Source organism: Mixophyes fleayi, chromosome 5 (assembly GCF_038048845.1).
Source record: "Mixophyes fleayi isolate aMixFle1 chromosome 5, aMixFle1.hap1, whole genome shotgun sequence".
NCBI lineage: Eukaryota > Metazoa > Chordata > Amphibia > Anura > Limnodynastidae > Mixophyes > Mixophyes fleayi.
Window position 1 is genome coordinate 230,537,415 of NC_134406.1, and position 22,314 is coordinate 230,559,728.

Sequence of the window (22,314 nt, forward strand, 5' to 3'; positions counted from 1 at the left end):
GTATGAAAGCAGGTGTATGGGTTTACTTGTTGGAGCAAAACAAGAATGCAACATTTTGGAAATGAATGAAACGGACACACAAACCATTGCGAAGGTAGACTTAACATTGTTTAATAGAGCAATCCAACTTCAAATACTGTACAGTCAAGTGTAGTATAGTACACTATATACTATTATTATACACTATTGTTACATTACAAATAAAAAAGTCAGTTAGCACAGCAATCACAAAACAAAATCAATGGCTGAAGAAAAGCCAGTGCAACAAAAATAGTTCAATACTACCCTATGCTTAGCAGTAATCACTCTACAAAGATTTCCCTTCCATGTATTTACAGTTTCTATCTACATATTGTATTTTTATTCTGCATTTCTTCTCTAAAGTGCACCTCTTATGAATAAAAAAAAAAAAATACCTGCCGTACAACAACAAATCTATATGTTCTCCAATTCTTATTGCTCTCAGAAGTGCCGAAAGCATTTTATACACCACACACACATTTTATGTACAGATCTATACCATAATCTGTTTTTAGAGGCAGTATGGGCCTGTATTAGAAAGCTATAAGTGACTTTGCTCACAGTATAAAGTTTTTATTGTAATTTGGATCCTATAAACTTTCCTCTTTTACAGAAAACTTAATGTGAAAACACATAATGCGATAATGTGACACTTCCAAGTGCGTGTTGGTTTCATATCTCTGAAAAAGGTTAAAGCAGAGAAGTTAGTCATTTCAGATCCAGTGTTTTTTATAGACTGAGTGCTGGTCCACTCTATACAAGGCTGATACAACAGGCCACTGCGCATAAGAAGTCTGCTTCAAAGGGTCATTTCTTCAGGCTAATTTATGGAACCGAAGTGCCAATCCAGCAGCCAAAGAAATCATTGTTTCTCTTTAGGCTCAAGATTCAGACATATAAATATGTGGCAAAAATCCTTTTACTTCAAAACCTCATTACCATCAATTGCTGCTGCTCCCCATATACAACTCCATCAATGGAAGGCCTAGATATGGATCCTCCCACATAATAAACAGGATGGTTCAGCGCAGAGGCGGGACACTGCCACATACAGGCACGGTGCTGGCACAGCTTGCAGCATTGACTGACCGACCGATATGGTCAGTCTTTATTGGAGGAAGCATGGCTTCAATCTAATAATGCAGGAGTGAGCTAAATAGTGTAGAACTCAAGAGCCAGCAAATTTAGAAGTCAGTTGGATTTTGCAATTCAGAAAAAGTTAGTATTTTTTTCTAGGCGCATTAGCTACTTATGGATTTGCACAGCCCTGTCACTGAGCTAACTTATCTGGAATGCAGGTAAGTGACTCTGTGGGGAAGGTGTAATTGCTTGCGATGTCCGGCTGTGCCCACTGCTAGCGACTATGGTCATCAGCGGAGATTTTAGCCCTAACATCGGCACTATCCCCTAAGTACTGGCAGAGGAAACCACACTTCTCATTTAGAGGCAACATCCAAAATAAAACAGAGGCACTACCACCATAAGGAATAGTGCCTTGCCTATTTTTGGATATATGATTATCAAGACCAGGATACTGAAAAGTGCTAGATGTTCAATGAAAATGATATTATTAAGTATTAAAGCTTAAAAGTCTATTAAGTGCTTCTGCAAAATGCGATTGTTAGCTGAAGAGGTTTCCCCACGTGGTCATTGAGAATAATACGTGAGAATATTAGTGATCTTCATTTCCATAAGCGGCATTACCATGCAGAAATATTTAATAACTAAAATGTCTGGGCTAAGAAAAGTTATTGGAAAAATCTAATGTAAACACACAAACGGGCTACTAAAACATATACAGTGTGTGAGGTTAAACTGTCACAATCAGTGATGAAATGTTAAAGAAGCAAATGAACAGACAGATTAAAGGCGGAAGAAGAAAAGAATATTCAATCTTTTTGATTACATGGGTAAGTGAATAAAGACAAAGATCTGGGACTTTTAATTCCACAACCGCATGAGGCTACCCAAGATTGTAGTAGAGAGCTTCAATATATGCCAAGTCATGGCAGCATAAGAACTATACTTTTGTACTAGATAGCAAAGGGGTTAATAAATAAGAAAGTAATACTTCCCCTATAAATAAGAAAACACAAGTGTCTGTAAGTAGTTAAGGAGCTTTGGCATGCTATCCTCTTACTGTGCTTGAAAAATGACCAGACTGTATAAAGTGTATACAAAGTGGAGACTGAGCCACACTCAGTAATGTGACTAGTTCCTAATTGATTGATAGGCTGCATTCTCATGAATTCTGGATCAGCCTACTACATGCTGCCTCTACTGTACATAGACAAAAGGTGCATTTAAAATATGAAGATATCCAGACATTATATTCCCAACTGTACTTAAAGTTGTATGCAATGGTTAAGCCAATTTAAAATATGAAAGTGGAAATATAATTTGATTCTATAGGATAAACAAACTAAAATATTGCACATAAATGGCACAGAGTAGTTAAGGCAAATATCTTTAATGGTAACACCACTCAAAACAATAAAATGATTTAACCTTATTAAAACCATAATGCAGGGTACAAATTACTCCTGACTTGACATAGAACTTTTTCCTGAAATCAGTAGTTGTAACCTCAGAAACAGTGTTTCTCCAATTTAACAGATATGCTGTAAGTCACTTTATACTTCATGCAGGTACGACACAATACAAGTGAATGAATCAGAACTGCCAATATTTAAGCTGAAATAGTCAAGCTCATATAGGTTATGCGTATTTCAAGGTATGTTATAGATAATAGACTATATTTAGCAACTATGGAAACAAACTGTAGATGTACGGGTTGTTTCCGTGACTACAGCTTTAGTTACAGAAGTTCCGTTATTCGCAACCAATATGTTAAAACACCAGAGTTTCTGTGCAGGCAATTTCAGGCAAAAGTCCTACTTCAAGTATCAAGAGTTTAGCCCAGTAAATATTTTTGAATTAGTTTTGAGTGAAGTTACCTTTAAAATTAAGGATAAACTGACATTAAAAAAATTATAATAAAAGGCAAGATGTAACTTAATGCGTCACAGGGAATCCACATTTTTTTGGTTTCCCAGGTATTATAAACCAAGCCCAACTCATAGCAGGAATTAATGCATTCTGTACAATAAGAATATTAATAGGCACCAAGTATACAAAGTAAGTCAGATCGTAAAATCCCAAAATGGATTGTGCCAACTTCACGCATAAATATGGAGAGAAGTTATCATTTAGCTGTACACCTATTTAATAATCTACAGGATACGGCGCTGTTTTAGTTATGATATATTTACAAATACAATGTGAATATTGTATTTGCACCTAAATGGAATGTGATAGCTGAATTTTTTCAGTAATATACAAAACAAATACATAAATTTTATGGAATGAATCTATGGTGCACTGAACAGCAAAACTGCTTTATAAAGGGTCAAACTACCAATAGACAAACACTAATGTAACATGAAATTGGGGGGGAAAAAAAGACCATTTGCTTACGTTATTTCCATCATACTGGAGGATGCAATAAACTGCAACTTGCTGTAAAATTATTTTATATCATTGTATATAGTTTACTACCAATATCATTGTATCTTCAATGCAAATATATATACTACACAGTACATAAAAAGTACTGTAATATTCCCCCATCTGTAAACAATTATAACTTTCACATTCACAAAGCTGATTTGTGAACATACAATACTTGTTTTATAGAATATACAAAGCATAGGTTTTTGCTAAGTAATGCCTAAAAAAATAGGTTTCAGGGCTCATTCACACCTTATTTGTTAGAAATATAGATAAAAACACTTGAAAATGAATGTGCGCTTTAGACATTTTTAGTGATGTGTATTCAATGCGCTTTTACCAATACAATCCATTGTATTGGCAGCACAAGTTAATGCAGGAAAAATAGGGTGTGCCGTGCAGTAACATTTTAAACAATGTCATTAACTCCTTAAAGTGCAATGGTGGAAAATAGTCCTTAAGAAACCAGTCACCTTATCGTTAATGAGGTTTTCAGAAGTGGCTTGGCTGCTGAAAAGCGCATTAACCGCCGACAGGTGTGAATGAGCCCACAGCAATATGTGCACAGATCTAAGAGCCAGAGAACATCTCGTATCAGCATTGTTCATTCTGTAGGTAGATAAACTACAAAACTGTAAGATCAGATAGCACTATCATGCGATACCACCATAAGTATATATTCTAAGCAGATATTAGTGCTGCTTCTGTATGTTTATTAGAAGTGTATATCCCTTACTGTTTATCACGAGTTTCACTGGTTATTGTGCTATACTGACCACTAAAGACAACATTGATGTCCATATTTTCAGATATACATCTACTCTAATTAGTCTCTTCAACAATTAAAACAACAAATTCCAAAGTAAATATAAAAATGTGCTTCAAAAAAAAGTGTATAGTACACATTATACATCTAATAAAAGATAGCAGTGTAATCCAATTAGTGATTTCAGTATTCTTTCTAACACACGGTCACTTTTCCACACACTGCGATACAGACATCTGCTGTTTGTAGATACAGAAAGTAACATTTCTGTATATGGCTCAACATATTTCAAGGTGATTGTAAAAGTAAGCTAACAATGACAAATAACTAAACAATAACCGCAAAGGTCTAGGAAGTCAAATCTAAGAACCAGCTGGGCCTTCTCAATTAAACCTCCATGTATACCCGGATGAGAGGGATTGGGGGGGGGGGGGGGGGGGGGGCGGTCGAGAACCACCTTGCTCACAATACAGCTCTATGGAAGATGGGGTGGTAGGAGGTGAGGGGGGTACTTAGAAGGGAGGTAAGCTTAATAAGGAGTTATTAAGAAGCCAGGGATAGGATGCATTGCTTGGTGTATATGAATGCCCTGAACAAATATGCTTAAGTCTAGCACCTAAATTAGTATTTATTGAAGTGTAAAACATTAATCTTATACCAGTAGCTTCAGTCTAGATTTAGTGATGTCTCATGGAATTGTCAACATAAACATATCATACAAAACTGTACTAAGTTACATCAATTGATGCCATCCATCATATTCATGCAATAAACACATTTTCGCCCTACATGCAAGCAGGCAAGACCAGATGTTGGAGAAAAAAAATAAATACTGAGAAATAGAAGTAGAGAACTAATGTCATGTCATGTTTTCTGTAGGATTCAGTAAATGCACTTATATTTGCATTAAATACAATAAACGGCCAACCAAAAATCTCACACGTGGTATCTACAGACAAAAGCTACGGAGATGACTATCCACAAACTGCTTCAGTGACAGCAAGTCAAATGTGCACAGTGTTAAAGGGTAACTCCAGCTAAAATTGACATTTTGCTCAGCATCCCTGTGAATGGAGAAATCTTACCCCCACTAGTGCTGCAATTGGTCTAGCTCCTGTGATGGCAATAGGGAAAAGGGCACATTCAAACTCTGCAGCTCTACCAATGTTGTTTGAATGTCTCCTTGTCAATGGCAGGAAAAAAAGGTTGCTGTGCTAGTGATTTCTACACAATGTCTTCCAGTTCTGACAGTTAGGTAAAAGTGTCATTTTAGCTGGAGTTACCCTTTAAAGTGAAGCCATCACCAACATATAAATATCACCCCCACCAACTAGCTAACCTTGCTAATAAGAAGACACCACAATTAACTTCAAAACAAGTGTTGATAAACGGAGTTGAGTACAAAGTAAACAACACTAATGTTGGCCACATACAGGAAGATCAAGTTGGGACAGCTTTGCAATAGTTGTGTACAAATCAATCTGATTAAAGACCTATGAAATTTGATCAGAATTAGGCAGAGTGGAACCTGGAAAACTGTTGATCCCCATTAGGATACTTGTAAGGTCACTGGGTCAAACATAAGAATGGAAATAAAAAGCACACTTTGCAAATTGTGCACTCAGCCTGTCCTCAGGACGACCACACATGTCCAATTTGGCCAATCATGTGTGTGGCCAAATTATGTATAAAGGTCCTTCAGTCACACGCCCAAACAATCTGATCTCACAGTGTGTGGCCAGCTTAAGGCTCAACATTTCATAAAACATTTCCATATGATAAAGACATGCTGTTAGTTTCTGACTTTATAACCTACGAGCCATATCCTGAATGAACAAAATGTCCAGTGAGGTCAGAGGTCACCCACCGAACTCACCAGCTGTAATTATGTGTTCTAACAGGACTTCACCTTCAGAGTTATGTGCCAATCACTGATCTATTTAATCCTACCAGCTAAATCAAATATTTGAGTTAATACTATTTCTAAAATGCATAACATCTACAGGTCATAAATTGAAATAAAAAGTGCAACTAATTACATCTCCCTTCCAAAACAATCAAGCATAATGTTCACATGCCTTTATTAAATATAAACTCAGATCAAATGTCTCTCAGCTCTTTTCTAGACAATATTTTCACTTTGGTCAATTTTCTGACTTGTTCTAAAGCACCAATAGATTTAGGAACAGTAAAGAGGGAAATTGAGGCACTCTGGATTATGATTCAAGCATTAAAAGAGGTGCGATACATCAGTGTTAAGTTTACAGTTTCAGTCATAACGACTGTTGTGAACCTCAGACATTTTCACAGCCGGTTTACTGTGAGGTTCTTAACTAAATAACTAAATATGAACCTAAATGGTTTTTGCAGGCAAACCAAAGAATCTTTGAGAAAAGTCTGAATGTAATGCTGTAAATCATATCGATATAGAGCCCTGCTGATGCTTGTTTTTCTGCAACTACTGGATAGCTACAGGTTGCTTTAAATGTACCTGTAACCTTTGCACAGTAGAGGCAGCTATTTCATGAGAATGCAGCCTATCAAAATGCTAGGAACTAATGACATCACTGAGGCTCTTTGTGCCCTAAGGGACATCATTGGTTACCAGTGCAGATAGGTTAAGTATTGGTTTAGCTTGCTGTACAGATTCACCATCACATTCAGACTGTGAGTGTATGCAAAGAAGCACATTGACATTCTCAAACGCAGTGAATGCAGCAATATTGCTGCAAAATGTAAAGACCTTCATTAACAAATTATTACTCTGTCATTTAAAAGCTAAAATAACCCTGAAAGCTTTTATCACCCCCACCCAAATTACACACATTTTCATGCAACGAAAAGGAGTTTAATATTCTTTTAAATGTACAAGAATTATGTAAAGGACTATTTCACACCATGGCCCAGCCATCTTATTACATATTAATATATATTTCTGTATTTTCTTTTACTTAGAATCACTCCCCAATCATGAGTGATCCATTGGCTCAGCTATATTGGCTATTTCTGCATCCTGGCTGTCCATCTCTTCTGCGTCTTCTGTAGAGACCGCGGACTGAACTTTCGGTCTCACAGACAATGATGCTGCCACAGAACTCCCTGCACTACTACCTGTTGCTACAGGTCCTGCAGTTGTGTCACCAGTCACTCTTGAAGGACTGCTCCCAGACTTTGAGGAAAGCCATTCTCCCTTCTTTGGAGATGTCTCGGACCCCGTCAACTGCTCTGCATTTTGATCTCGTAAGTGTTTATCCATAGATGCCTGAATTGAAGAAACCATTTCCTGTAATTTTTTCCGCTGGGCCTCAATTAAGTTGGGGTCAAGTTGACGGCTATCTCTCATGGTGATAACTCCAGGGGCTACCCTAATAAGCTCACTGTCGCTGGATGTAGAAGTGAATGAAGGAGGATCGGTATATGTTGCGATGTTACTAAAGCTAGTTGAGCTAGGCTTTGATGCAGCTCTTGTTCTCTGATTATGTTCTGGACTATTAGAGGCTGTACCCAACGAGTGTCCTTTGCCTTGAAAGACTGTTACATTGTGATGCTGCTCCGATTTCTTCTTCACTACACCTCCACTGCCCAGTTTCATCAGTCCATGAGAGGGACTAGATTCTCTGCTTCTAGAAGAAGCCTCGGAACGCACTTGGCTTAATGCATCTTTCACCAATTCTTCAACCTCAGGACCAATGGGAAAATGGCCTGCGGCATCCACACACAGTTCCAGCCTGTCTTCAGCCGCATTGTACACAAAGGTTTTGTTAGGGAGGTAGGGAAATGTGCAATGCTTTCCATCGACCACACCTAAAAACAGATACAAAACGTTATTACATCTTAGTTTTATGTATATTGGAGGATTAAATATGAGATTTAGTGCTACAATTTTTTAAAAAAATTTAAGCGTGAATAAATTATAGGTGGGAATAGCAACATGAGCTGTTAATGGTGGGAGATGTAAGCAGCACTCATAGAAGGTAGCGTGAAATACATAGTACACCTAGATTTCTCTTAGTCCAGAGAAAATATATTCTACATCTGGTGCAGCAGGTGTCGTGCACCGGGGCCCATGGATATAATGGGGCCCCCTGTCCCCGCACTGGGGGCCACAGTACGCTAGTCCTGCCTCTGTTCTACATGACCATTTATTTTCCCTTTATGTTAAAACTATACGGCCATTTGTTATTTAGTGAAAAATTATTTTTTCTGCAGTTAGTATTAACATGAGCCGATTTAACAACAATAAATGTGCAGAGCTCTCAGTGGAATGGAATACAAATGGTGGACAGCTTGCTTGTATTTGCCGAGCAATAAATATATATCTCTCAGATATGGGAAATTTCCCAGCATGCACATCATAGTGAATAGCACAATAACGTTATGACACATTATGTTACACTGAAGAGTGATAAGGACCAGTGATGTAGAGGGGGGGACTTAAGCAACAACAGCAAACAAAAAGTTACAAAGTTACAGTGGCAGAAGAGAAAGATGAATAATGAAACTTACAGGGGGGTATTCAATTGACGGCGGGATCGCCGCAAAGCCCGCGCTCGAAAAATATTACCGTTAATACGGTAATATTGCGAGTAAATACCGTTAATACGGTAATTTACTCGCTGGATTTCAGCTCGCGGAGCTGCGAGCTGAAATCCAGCGAGATATTACCGTATTAACGGTAATATTTTTCGAGCACGGGCTTTACGGTGATCACGCCGTCAATTGAATACCCCCCACAGAGTAATAAAATACTGGAGGTTGATTAAATACCAGGTTTTAATTTAGTGGTTGGCAACAGGCGATCAGCGGGCCCTCAGCAACCCAATGAGCCTTCACCTACCGATCCAGCCAACTGCTCCAGATCTGCCTCATTCTCTCTTATTATAAAGCAGAGAATAAGACTGAATGGGAGCAGCTGGCTTCTGTGTCATGTGACCTCTGCTGCACACTGCAGAAAGATCACTCAGTACAACCAGAGGAGGAAGAGGAGTTAGTGCAATGCATTCTGCACCGTGGGCTCTACCCCTCGTTCCTTCCCAGCTCCGGGCTGTGCAGGTAAGTATGGGGAGGTGTCAGTGGCATGTGTTGTCAATACATGCAGATAGCTAAAGCAATTCTTTGTGACTGTTTCCTAGTCCAAAATGCCAACGTGCCATCGGTTAAAGATCACAATGTGGCCGTCTAATGGCATTTAAGCCCTTGTTCATATTAATTTGAGATGTGTACTAATACAATGTAAGAATTTCCTAATATGAAAAATATATCATATCCACAGTCCGTTCTATTTGATAATTTAGGGGTTATTGTACCATACTATAAGCATAAAACTGTTTTACTATGATACTTCAAAGAATGGAAATAATCCAAAAGTTCATATAAGAAAGTTGTACTGTACCCATGTTTTTCTTCATTATATTGTAAAAGACACCTCCTTGCTGGAACAGATGAGGGAGACCTTTAGCATATGACCAAACATCTTCCCCTGCAAGAGAAGAGCAAGCAGATAAACAACATTGTTACAGTAACCACGGTGTGATTGCTGCCTCTGCCACCCCATAAAATAGTTAACATTAAAAAACCATTGAGACATTTTGGGCAAACTAGATGGACCAGTCGGCTCTTTCCAATAGTCAAAATTTCATGGGGTTCACATTTTAAGACAGAAATAGAGGAGAGAGTGGCGTATTCCAATTCTTTCCTCCATATTTGTCTCTTCTCTGACCCTATGGAGGAAGAGTCGGGGTTGAGCGAGGAAACAGATGAATCGTTACCATGTTGCCTTATTCTCTCCCCTCCTTTGTGCCCCAATATTCTCCATCTCCTTCAATGTTTTTGAGCAGAGCTGCATTATATGCAATAATGAAGTATTAGATTTGGTGCCGCCCTGTTCCAAAAATGTAGCAGTGGGACTCTATGCACATCAGTACATAGAACAATAAGTTGAATGTATGTATCACTTTCCTATAGAAGTGTGGGACACCAGAATGTTCCCATATTCGTTTGACAGGAGCCTCCTATCCAGGGCCGGATTTACAGCTAGGCAACCTAGGCACCTGCCTAGGGCCTAGCGGCTCTCAGGGGGCCCAGATGGGGGGGGGGGACAAGAGAAAAAAAAATTGCGGACCCTCCCTCAACTTGCGTCATCCCCCCCATCCGTCCGAGACCACTAAACCTTTTATCATACTGTTTGCATGTATGTCAACTATGTCAGACCCTGCAGAATCTGGAGCACCACATAAATGATTATACACATTTTCTCAGCTTTAGGGCTTTCTGCAGATATAACTCTAGAAATATGATACAACTTGTTCTGTAACTTATTCTCTCTGTTCTGAATTAGAGAAAGAAAAGATCTGGAGGACAGACCCTACGCTAGGATGAAATTAGATGCAATTCTTTAGGAATAAAATGACATCTGTCTTGATGGAAAACCAGATAAAGTTCAGTGATTTGAAGAGCTTAGATGAAACCCCCCACCCCCCAAATGTTTGTAACTGGCGATAGAAAGCTAGGGACAAGTACAGTAGAATAAAGAAATGGTTCCTGAATAATGGAATATCCTAGATTGAGACAGTAATCTGTATTAAAGTGTCTTGGCAACATAAATGGACAGCTACAACAATAGTCTTCTGCCTATGTGATTTCAGGTAGGGAAGGCACAAGAGACTTTGCTTCAGACAACATGGAGACTTAGTGGTATTTTTACTAAACTGCGGGTTTGATAAAGTGGAGATGTTGCCTATAGCAACCAGATTCTAATTATCACTTATTTAGTACATCCTAAAAAATGACAGCTAGAATCTGATTGGTTGCCATTTTTTTTAAACCACAGTTCAGTCCACTCCAGGTCTTGAACACTGAAGAGGCAGGGTGATCCTTGGGCTCCAATGATCTTTCATCAAGAAATTGAAATATCCTTTCAGACACTAATCAAAGGCTTAAAGCATCATAATAAAACATTAAAACTTTGAGGGGACTGCTGGATTCCATTTAATGACCTCAATTCATGACTTCCTACAGAGTTCCTTGATCCACATGAGCACACATGGGCTAAATAGACATGCAGAGTAGAAGGAAGCAGAGCAGGCACAGTCTGGTGTAAGTGGTGCTTCCATAAACCTGGTAACTACAGGCTCAAGCGATGACTTGATGCAGTTACAAGAGCCACCTGCGCTGCAGCAGAAATCAGCTCTCAGTAGTAGTAATAACCACTAATTCATATGTTGGGCTGGCCAGAAAACTTTTTTTGTGTTTTTAAAGAAAAACCTTGCTCACAGCAGTACCATGTATACCAGTAATGGGCAATTCCAACAAAAAGTGGACATGGGTCATGAAAAAAAAAGTTGGGATATTCATAAAATGAATGTCCCAGTGCATCAGTCAGTCTACAGTAGTTTAAAAAATGGATTGATAACAGTGTGTCACATGATATCCTGCCATATTGTCTTATTTCAGTAATGGCTACCAGGCATATACCGATTGTGCCCACTGATGATCTATTGCTAAGAAAGATTACTTTGCTGTAGTAAAGTATGACAATGGCGAATTTTATGGGACTGTCACTGATATACATGAGAATGGAGACTTGCGTGTGTGGGTGATTCATCCAGCCAGAGGTGGGTGGGTATGGCCAAAAGAAGATGAGATATGTTACCCATCTGATAACATTGTTATAAATGTAAATGACCCTGTACCAGTTCATGTAAGGGGCCTTTCATTTCCTGATTAATGTATTTGATGAATACGTCCCTGACGATTTTCAGGTTACGTCTGTTACTCATACATTCCATTAAATATTGTCAAAGTAATCATTATCAACATCATTTATTTATATAGCGCCACTAATTCCGCAGCGCTGTACAGAGAACTCATTCATATCAGTCCCTGTCCTATTGGAGCTTACAGTCTAAATCCCCTAACGCACACACACAGACAGACAGAGAGGGAGACAGAGAGAGAGGGAGAGACTAGGGTCAACTTAGATAGCAGCCAATTAACCTACCAGCATGTTTTTTGGAGTGTGGGAGGAAACCAGAGCACCCGGAAGAAACCCACGCAAACATAGGGAGAAGATGCAAACTCCACACAGATAAGGCCATGTCGGGAATCGAACTCATGACCCCAGTGCTATGAGGCAATAGTGCTAACCACTAGGCCACTGTGATTCCACAAGGTAATAAGAATGACGTTCCTGAAAATTGTACTAAAACAATCTGTGTGGTTTATACTTTATTGTAAAAAAGTATGTAATAAATATCTGTTGTAGTTTCAGAGAAATCAGACATGTATTTTATTTCACAAATTACCATGTCCTATCTCGGTTACATCCGTTACATGTAAACAATGTATTGTTATTTACAGCAGGCAAGAATGGTGAGGCTTGTTCACACTTCATATATTTAGTCCCCAGTGAGGTAAAATGTGCTTCTTTATGTGCATTTTAAATGTGAAGAAATCCAGATGTTTATCACAAACATTGTATCTGAGAGTTACATCCGTTACTTTGGAATTGCCCTAAATCATATTTTAAGCAACCAATAGAGAGAAAGTATCACTGAAGAGCCAATGCTCTAGGTTGTATCAAGCACAAATCAAATTAAGTAACATAGTATCACTGATTGTTATTTTGATAGAAATGGAGACTATATACTTGGTTTGGGTATTGTACATTTATTTCTGATGGAGTGACATTTGCTGTATAATACTGGTGAAGTATGGTTAGAATAAACTATAAGATTTGCTGCAGAGACCACAGATTTATTTTGCCAAAAGGAATCACAAAACGTCAACGATTTGAGTGAGTAATAAAGCGGATTAGACAGTAAGATTTAGGTTGATCACATTAATCAATAGGACTTTGTGTGGTCCCATCATAAACAATCAAAATCCAATCAGACTGAACCCAATTCGATCTAGCTTGATTGACCAATCAAGTAGGCTGTTGATCCCACAGGCATGTGTGTGAGATAATCTGCTTTTAATAGAAGGGTTGCGCAAGAAAACAATTTCCATTGAATGCCAACTAGATCTGCGACAACAGGTCACAAACTAGTCACTTGTGTGGCCATGTTAACAAGTAAAGAACTGACAATAATACACTAATGTGGACACAAGCTTGTACAAAAACACAAATAAGCACTTGCAGTATTTCACAAACACACTTACAGGACAAGTTGCATGTAGATATACATACAAATGTACACAAACAATAGGACACTATATAAATTAGTTACCCACTTGTCTGTGCACAGAAATCACTGCTACCGTGTTACTCTTTAGACTGTCATTAGAAGAAACAAAAATGTCCTGCAGATGACTATGCACCAAGGTGTGCACCATGGTAATAAGATCATTAATAGCAGAGCACCAGGGCTCTATGTATTTGGTACATAGAGCCCCAAACTGTGACAGCCCATATTAGCCTTTATAAGAACGATCAGTGAACAAAAAAAATAAAAACAACGTAAGAGGAGATAAATGGTAAGATTTGGAACAGAGACTTCACTTTTGGTTCTTGAGATATATCCTGCATCATTATTTAATGTAATAATACTAAGACTGCAGGCAGATATGAGAGTGATGGATTACACTGCATAAAGCTCGTAGCCATCATGATGACTCAATGAATAAGAATAAAACACTTTTATACATTGCTGTATCCTATGCCTATTGAAGTCATGATGGTAGCATAGAAAGTATATAAATTAGGGTTAGATAAACCCCAGGAGTCAGGCAGCCAATGTACCTAAACATTTCTGCCTGCATCTGACCTCTGGGAGTTTTTTTCTCTTGAGGTCAATAGATGCGGAACTTCCTGCCTCCTTAAAAGACCTGGCTGCCTATCATCATCATCATTTATTTATATAGCGCCACTAATTGCGCAGCGCTGTACAGAGAACTCACTCACATCAGTCCCTGCCCCATTGGAGCTTACAGTCTAAATTCCCTAATATAGACACACACTCACACAGACACAGACAGACAGACAAAGAGGGAGATGGGGCAGGGACTGATGTGAGCGAGTTCTCTGTACAGCGCTGCGCAATTAGTGGCGCTTTATAAATAAATGATGATGATAATGAAAGCCCTATATGTAAAATGTAAAAATTAAAATATAAAACTAATTTGTTTAGACTAAGAAGTAAAATAAAAAAAAAGTTATTCTTATTTAAATGGACACATCCTAAAGAGAGAAATTTGGTCTGGACATGATGGGTTGAAAATCCTCCAGTTGTCAAGTGGTTACCCCAGAGTGTGTCAAATCTCCCGGTGGCTGTGGTGAGAGTTGTAGTGTTAATGGTTTACTGTGTTGTACGGTTATACCATATACTGTCTTGTTTTTTGCCCTCTGTTAGGTGCTGGGGACCTCATGTGGCGCCCTATAAATAAAAGTTAATAATAATCTGAGCAGCATCTAAAAACACTGCAGAGCTCCTTCTTGGTCATCGCTGTTCATGGAACTAGACTAACAAGAGCACGGTGACAGGTGATGTGGAGGATATGTCCATCCTGCATGTTACTACTATGTACTGGTCTAGATCGCAGGGAGCAGTGATGTGTAAAAGGAAGGTGGCACTAACAAGTGACAAGTTTTACCATCTGCATTTTGTTCAAGTTCACTTTGTGGTACTTTCCTGGGGAGATAGTAGAGAGATAAAAGTCAAACAACATAGAGCTCAGTCACTGGGTTGCAGGTCATCTCTAAGGATTACCGATCAAACATATTCACATCAAAACCTCATCCACATATACAGCAATACAAAAAACAAATTCTGTTAGAGTGCAGAATAGACCTAGCATGCTTTAATACAACTCCCTGCAATACATGTAGTTTAAAAACAATGGGAGAGCTAGAGATTGCCAAACTATGAACTGTAATACTCTGATGTGAACATTGACCTCTGTACAATGTAACATCAGATACTTCTAAACACCAACAATGTTTCTTCCTGCTGCTACAGCAAGAGTCATCAGGACATCTTCCACTAAACACCAACCAAGAAATCTGCATGAAGGACAGACTGCATAATCTACAGTTGTAATAAACACCAGAGTTCATCAGACAGCACTGTGCTACTCTTAGGTCATACATCTTATAACTGAAATACAGATCATTATAATTATCAGAACTTGCACCACTAAATATCTGTCTTTTGGCTGCAGAATTCTACACGTTTCTCCTGCTGAATTTGGAAATAAGTGCAGAATGGCAAAACAAACGTGCAACTGACAGATTGCATTGCTGGAACTTTGCACCCGAAATGACCTGTAAGACCACAAAATTAGATTTGTGCAAAACCTGGCTAAAACTTTGCTCATCTCTACTATGCAGGAGTTAAAGGGTAGTTCCAGATCACCAATAAAATCCGATCTCAAAATATTAATTACTATTACAATCTAGTATTAATATAATATGGACCGATATGCAGTATGTAGATTTAACCTCATGTATCCAACTCCCACTGATCTATAGACTATAAGCTTTCGAGCAGGGCCTTCTTACCTCTGTCTGTTTAACCCAGGGTTGTTTATTACTGATTGACCCCAATTGTAAAGCGCTACAGAATTTGCTGGCGCTATATAAACAATGATGATGAATTACCTGGTGCCAAGCATTCATACAATGCAGAGGTTTCCCTGAGGCATAGAGTATGCTTCTCACCCACTGGCAGTGTATTATCAGTGCTCTATATATATATATATATACATACACATACATACACATACATATATATATATATATATATATATATATATATATACACACATACATACACACGGTTCTCTAGCTAGCACTACAACTCCTAGCATGCAGACAGCAAGACATTGCGTACCCCAGTCTTAGGAGTATGAGTGCTAACTTGCTCCATCAGCGTTCTTTTTCTTAAATGTGAGCAAATATAATGGAAGATTCACGGTCATGATCTTAAGTGGGATACTGTCTGTTGGGTGCCAAAATGGGGTCCTCAGAGCATCTTTGTGTAAGAGCACTCTGCAGTACCAAATATTTATTTTACTATATGTTGTTTAATATATTTAGTACATTTCTTGTCACATTTTATTTTTACATGCAGCTAACCTTTACACAGTAACTAATAGGAAATACATTATTCAGAACTGAACCATGACTCAGAAATAAAATGCTTCTATTAAATGTGGGCCCCAAACTGATAAAAGGTGAAAGACTCCAAATATGAGGCAAGTGTATGAAACATGTTTAGCTTCAGCTGCTGGCAGTGTTCCCCTGTTTTAGTTTAATGCTAGATCTAAAGCAGTATTGAGCAGGAGACCCTAATGCCGTATGCAGACCACTGAGCCTTCACCTGCGGCCCCCAGACTCTTCCTGCTTTATTTTCAGATTTGTTTGGTATAGCTTGTAACACTTGTTTAGAATGCCTGCTGATATTTTATTACAGATAGCTGTCTCTTACTTTGAATAAATGTATTGTTAAATTAGATTAAGGGCTGCACTATGCAGCCCCTGGAGTGTATCAGGTGGCCCATCACTGGTCTAATGCATATTCTCAAGAACATTATTTACACCAGTTTCTTCCTGTAGATAGATATAAAACTGAATTTGTAGTGTAAATGTAAATGATTTTGCTAGATGCCAAAAAAACATTAGGGATATTAAAACTAATTTTCTTACCCATAAGGGTCGCCAGCAAACACAAGGAGTACATCTCTTTATCAATCTGGTCTTGGATCTCCTTGGAAACAGATTTTGCAGACTCTGAGGAATCCTCATCTGTAACAGCATGGGCAAAGTGGGAAGAGGTATGCTGGACAGGTTTATCTTTGGCCTTCAAAATCTCCACGGTCACTCGATCACCATGTTGTAAAGGTACAGGCTCATTTTCCATGCCGTCTTTTGGTGGCAGAAGCTCTTTCGGAGGAAATCCAAAACGAATGCACTGTAAGTAAGGAGGAATGTCTAACTCTTTGGCTATTCCTTCCCGAAGTTCAGAAAACGTTGTCGAGAACTTTAATGTGAGCATCGCCTGGCGACCATCATTGGTTGTTATACGGATTTTCTTTTCTTTGGAAGATGTTGGGGAATAAGGCGTTTTTGTGGGAGTTGAAGAGCCCGAAGATGGACTATCTCTGACAGTGCCAGGAGATGAAGCTCTTGCTTGTCCCTTATTTTCTTGTTTTATCTGGTTTGATTTGCGTTTTTGCATCACAGATGCTTGCTCTGTAATGTTATGCTGGAGCTTCCTTTCTGTTTTACTCATGTTTAACTCTTCTTTGTGCAAAGTTTTAGCCTTCTGACCAGTGAGAATGATTTTTGTTGGTAGGTTTGAGTCCGAGTCCTGTTCCTGTTTAATATCGTCAACTCTTTGAACATGGGCTCCATCAATTGACACAGGAGTATAGTCATCAGGATTCTTTTTGGCAGTCTGATGTAATATTGTATTAACCACTTTCTGTACAAGAATCTCACTGCCAAATTCTCCTGGGAAATGCTTGGTGACCAGTTTCATTGCAACATCATATACATTACTATTCAGACTGCCATCACTTTCATACTGGAACCAATATACAGTTTCCCTCACTACTCTTCCAGCCCACTCCAATGTTATAGGAAATGCTTCAGGCAAATTATCGTATTCCTTACCATCCCAGTAATGTTTAAAACCACAGCCACATTTGCCACCATAGGACCTGGTGTTAGTTCTGTCACCATCCAGATACACAATGGACGAATCATTTTTCACTCTGCGTACTGAGTTACCACGGCACCAGTTGCAACTGGTTAAGTTGCTCAAATTAAAGTCGGGTAACAAAATGTCATTTACGGCATCATAAGAACAAACTATGTTATTTAGTGGAAAACTGTAATTTTTATCTGGCTTCAACTGACCGTGGGTTGTTTTCGCCAAGCTATACAATTTCCCGCCTGGGGCCAACCACTCTGGAGGGACCAGAAGTTCTGAAAGTGCCCCACATATGAGGCATTTGTATAGGCGGTTTTCCAACACTGCTTTCTTGGCAGCACTTGTCACTTCTTCAGGTTGAATTCCGATGACTCCAGTTCTCCGATAAAAATATTGATGTACATCTGCTACCAAACTGGGATGGATACCATGCTTGTTCATGAATACCTCCTCCATTGCAGCAACCAGTCGAAGCAGATACTTGTCTTGCAAACTTCTGTCACCTCCAATAATACAACTGCCATCGTCCTCTAACTTTATATATTTTCGTATCAAATCCTGTGGTACCCCCCATGCCTTGGGAAGCAATTTTAAAGGAAGTTTTGGCAAGGAACTGCCTTTGATACCAACCAAAGGGATGTAATGATTGCGTCCTGAGCTACTCCAGGCAATGCATATTGGCTTATTGAGCTGTCCATCTTTGCCCTTACAGTTTTCTACTGCGATCAACCCAGGAAGGAAAGTAGCTGAATAGTCCCCAGAACTCCTCATGCCACTTAAGGAATCAAGCAATATAATAGGACGGTGAAGGACATTAGCAAGTCCAAAAATGTGAATATTTCTTAGACCTAGAGGAACTCCTTCAGGAGGCACAAAACATGGATCACACTCATTAATGATGTCTTCCCATTCTGCCACATCAATAAAATCGTGGAAAAGTGCTTTGTATGTATCCAGGTGTTCTTTCAGGTGTTTCTTTAGATTCTCACGTAATGCATGCCAAAACAATTCCCTACCAACAAGTGACCGGGACACTGCATGCACCAAGCAGTGCCCATCCCCATCAACATGAACAGGTATGAAGCACTCTTGGTTGTTGTTGGCCTTCTTGATGTCCTCCAATGTGTCATGCAGATACAGGAGGCTACCTGAGCGGTCCTTACCATAGCCCACAGTGTCTACATGTTCAGGCTCAATAAGGAAGGCTCTGTCCCCCAGGAGGGAGCAGTCAAACACATCCCCCTGATTCATGTCCCTGAGCAGCTTGGCCTTGCCAGTCTGCTTGTCCATGCCGTAGCGGGCCAGGATGGGGGACAGCAGCTTGCAGTGGTAGTTGGAGAGCCCCATCACCTTCACCATGTCAGTGTTCCTCCGGGACGGCCCGGCCACACCGAGCAGGGCGTTTCTCAGCAGGTTGTGCAGCACCACGTCTGGTTCTACGACCTCCTCCACCTCCAGCAGCTGCCTCTGCTCATGTCTCTGGCCGCAGTCCGTGCACTCGATGCTCCCTGAGCCCTGGGCCGGGAAGAACAGTCGGGCCCGGCACTTGGGGTCCGGACAGGTCCCGGAAAAGATGCGCCGATCTCTCCTCTTCTGCTGCTGCATCTGTGACGGGGACTGAGGAGACTGAGACATGTCTGCGGAGAGGACGCGGTCACCGCTGGCTCATCCTCCGGCAGCCCCGTCACCACAGACCACAACAACTACAACGGCAGCACCAACCAACCGGTCTCCAATGCGGAAGCACTACCCCCGCTCGCCGCCAGCTGCAGCTCCCCCCCTTCTCTGCCGAAGGCGTTGACAGACGTAACGGCCCCTTTCCTTGGAAACACGCCCATTTCTGGCGCTATGACTTATGGCTGTTGTAGTTTTATTTAGCTACCTCAGACTCTACAGGGAATGGTATAAAAAACTACAACGTCCGTGATGCATTATGAAGAACACCCGGAAGTGGCAGCGAAGTCTCGCAATTGCTTTAGCCATAGAGTTCTTAGCAATGCGATGTAGCTCACTGGATGTTGCTGGGCTGTGTGACAGCTGGAGGCAGGAGCTGAATACTATTTTTGCTGTGTTGGGCTCTGTCATCTACAGGAGCTTTATTGGAAACGGGGAGTATGGAATGGTCTCCAGAGCAGAATGTATTTTTATACAGTGTTACTACATAGCACAATGTAGATTGCTTTCATGGGGTCTGAATAGAGTGGTTAATGCCCGTTGTCCTCTAGATGTTGTGGAATTACAAGCACCATCATTCAATGATGTTATTCCATTACAACTAGTCCTGTGATTGTTAGTGCATTTTATTTATAACAGTCATACTCCGTACCCGAGGGGATGTTGAAAGGAAAACCACCATGTGACGTTTTTATTTTTAGCAGTTAAATGTGATGTTTTTGCATACTGAATATAGACGGATGCTTGCTTTAATTTCAGTGCACTGTGCATCAGGTCAGGGGAGGGCTGGCAAATTTTAGCCTGAGGGGGGGCAAGACTTGACTCAGCAGCCTAAAGGGAAAAAATGCAGGTGGCAAAGTGATAGTGGGCTACCCCGGGGGGCAGATGCCCCCAGCCCAGCCTGCCCCTGCATATGGTCTAATTACAGTCAGGATGGTGACTTCCATTAGGTAAACTAAGGTGGTCATTTAGAGCGCTAACATTTCAAGTGTGCCTAAAACACAGATTAAGTGCCATCATGTCACTCATTTAGTGTTTTTATTTTTACGTGTGGAAATACTGGCCATGCTGGGGATTTAAATTAAGCATACAAATTACCGGTGGTACTGCAATGCAGAAAGCATTTAGCACTAGGGGTTTATTTACTAAACTGTGGGTTTGATAAGGTGGAGATGTTGCCTATAGCAACCAGTCAGATTCTAGCTTTCATTTATTTAGTGCATACTACAAAATGACAGCTAGAATCTGGTTGCTATAGGCAACATCTCCACTTTTTCAAACCCATATTTTAGTAAATATACCACCAAGACAACTTTCAAGTCTGCTGCTTCCCTTTTAAACCAGTCAGAATCCCAAAGATTGTAAAAAGCATTAAAAAGGGGCACTCCATAGAGCATTAAAACAATCTTTTATTAGGCAGTTTATGAAAAGAATTCTCTAACTGCATACAGAATAAAATGCATATCACTGAATAGCAGATGATCATTAGCTTAAGGTACAGCAGGGCAGGGTAATACAATACCACTAGAAGAGCTTCACTGTGTAAAAATGATCTCAGGCCACAACCCTTTCATCACAGAGCACTTCGTCAGAGGGCTGGCCTAGTGTCTGGCACAACTAGTGCATTGTGCTTATATAAACCAGGAATGGTCAGAAAGGGAAGAATTTGGCAGGAGTTGGCCAGCTTGAAATGTATTGCAATATGTGGAACTAACATTCCCTGTTTTTTATACAGAATATAGCTTTAATACAGAATACAACTCAGACAGTATTACCAGTGTCTTTGGTTAGTGCAAGGGATCTTATGCCTTTTTGTTTGTGCAAAATGGTCACAGTCCTCTTGCACTACAGTTTTTAGTTCTTTATGCTCATTTAATATTTGTGGTAGAGCACAATATTTTGTACATACATTAGTCGAAGTGGAAATTCAGAAGTGTGATATGGAAGCTGTAAGTGAATGGAATTTGACAGCAGTAGGAGAAGTGGTGGTATGGCACACCACCGTATACCGGCAAACTTTAACCACATAATATAATATATATGTATTATTGTATATATTAGTATACACTATATGGACAAAAGTATTCGGACGTTTGACCATTACACCAACAGGGACTGTAATGACATTGTATTGAAATACATATACTTTAATATGGAATTGGTCTCCCTTTGGCAGTGCTAACAACTTCCACACTTCTTGGAAGGCTTTCCACAAGGTGTTGGAGTGCTTCTGTGGGCATTTGTGCCCATTCATTCTGTAGAGCATTTATGAGGTCAGGTACTGATGTTGGACGAGTAAGCCTGGCTCGCAATCTCAGTTCTAGTTCATCCCAAAGTTGTTCGATGGAGTTGAGATCAGGGCTCTGTGTGGGCCAGTCAAGTTCTTCCACACCAAACTCCTCAAACCATGTCTTTGTAGTCCTTGCTTTGTGCACTGGGGCACAGTCATATTGGAATAGAAAAGTGCTTTCGCCAAACTGTTGCCACAATGTTGGAAGCATAGCATTGTCTAAAATTACTTGGTATGCTGAAGCATTAAGATTGCCCTTCACTGAAGATAAAGGGCCTAGCCCAAACCCTGCAGAACAGCATCATACCGTTATCCATCCTCCACAAAACTTTACAGTTGGCATAATACAGTCAGGCAGGTAACGTTCTCCCGGCATCCGCCAAACCCAGACTCGGACT

General features: G+C 39.9%; 1 protein-coding gene across 1 annotated transcript; it reads right to left on the minus strand.

Annotated features, from left to right (window-relative positions):
* Nucleotides 1-84: 84 nt before the first annotated feature.
* VCPIP1 (valosin containing protein interacting protein 1) lies at nt 85-19,787 on the minus strand. Its single transcript, XM_075213600.1, has 3 exons — nt 16,944-19,787; nt 9,690-9,776; nt 85-8,101 (listed from the first exon to the last, which is right to left on the minus strand). Exons 1-3 carry the CDS (start codon nt 19,585-19,587, stop codon nt 7,266-7,268), a joined length of 3,567 nt encoding a protein of 1,188 aa, XP_075069701.1. The 5' UTR covers nt 19,588-19,787; the 3' UTR covers nt 85-7,265.
* Nucleotides 19,788-22,314: the final 2,527 nt, after the last annotated feature.

Bases quoted from the DNA above. Each gene is read 5' to 3' on its own strand.
- VCPIP1 (XM_075213600.1), bottom strand. From the start codon at position 19,587: ATGTCTCAGTCTCCTCAGTCCCCGTCACAGATGCAGCAGCAGAAGAGG. The intron at 9,777-16,943 runs GTAAGAAAATTA...CTTCTCTTGCAG, and splicing joins TTTGCTGGCGACCCTTATGG to GGGAAGATGTTTGGTCATAT. The intron at 8,102-9,689 runs GTACAGTACAAC...ATCTGTTTTTAG, and splicing joins TATAATGAAGAAAAACATGG to GTGTGGTCGATGGAAAGCAT.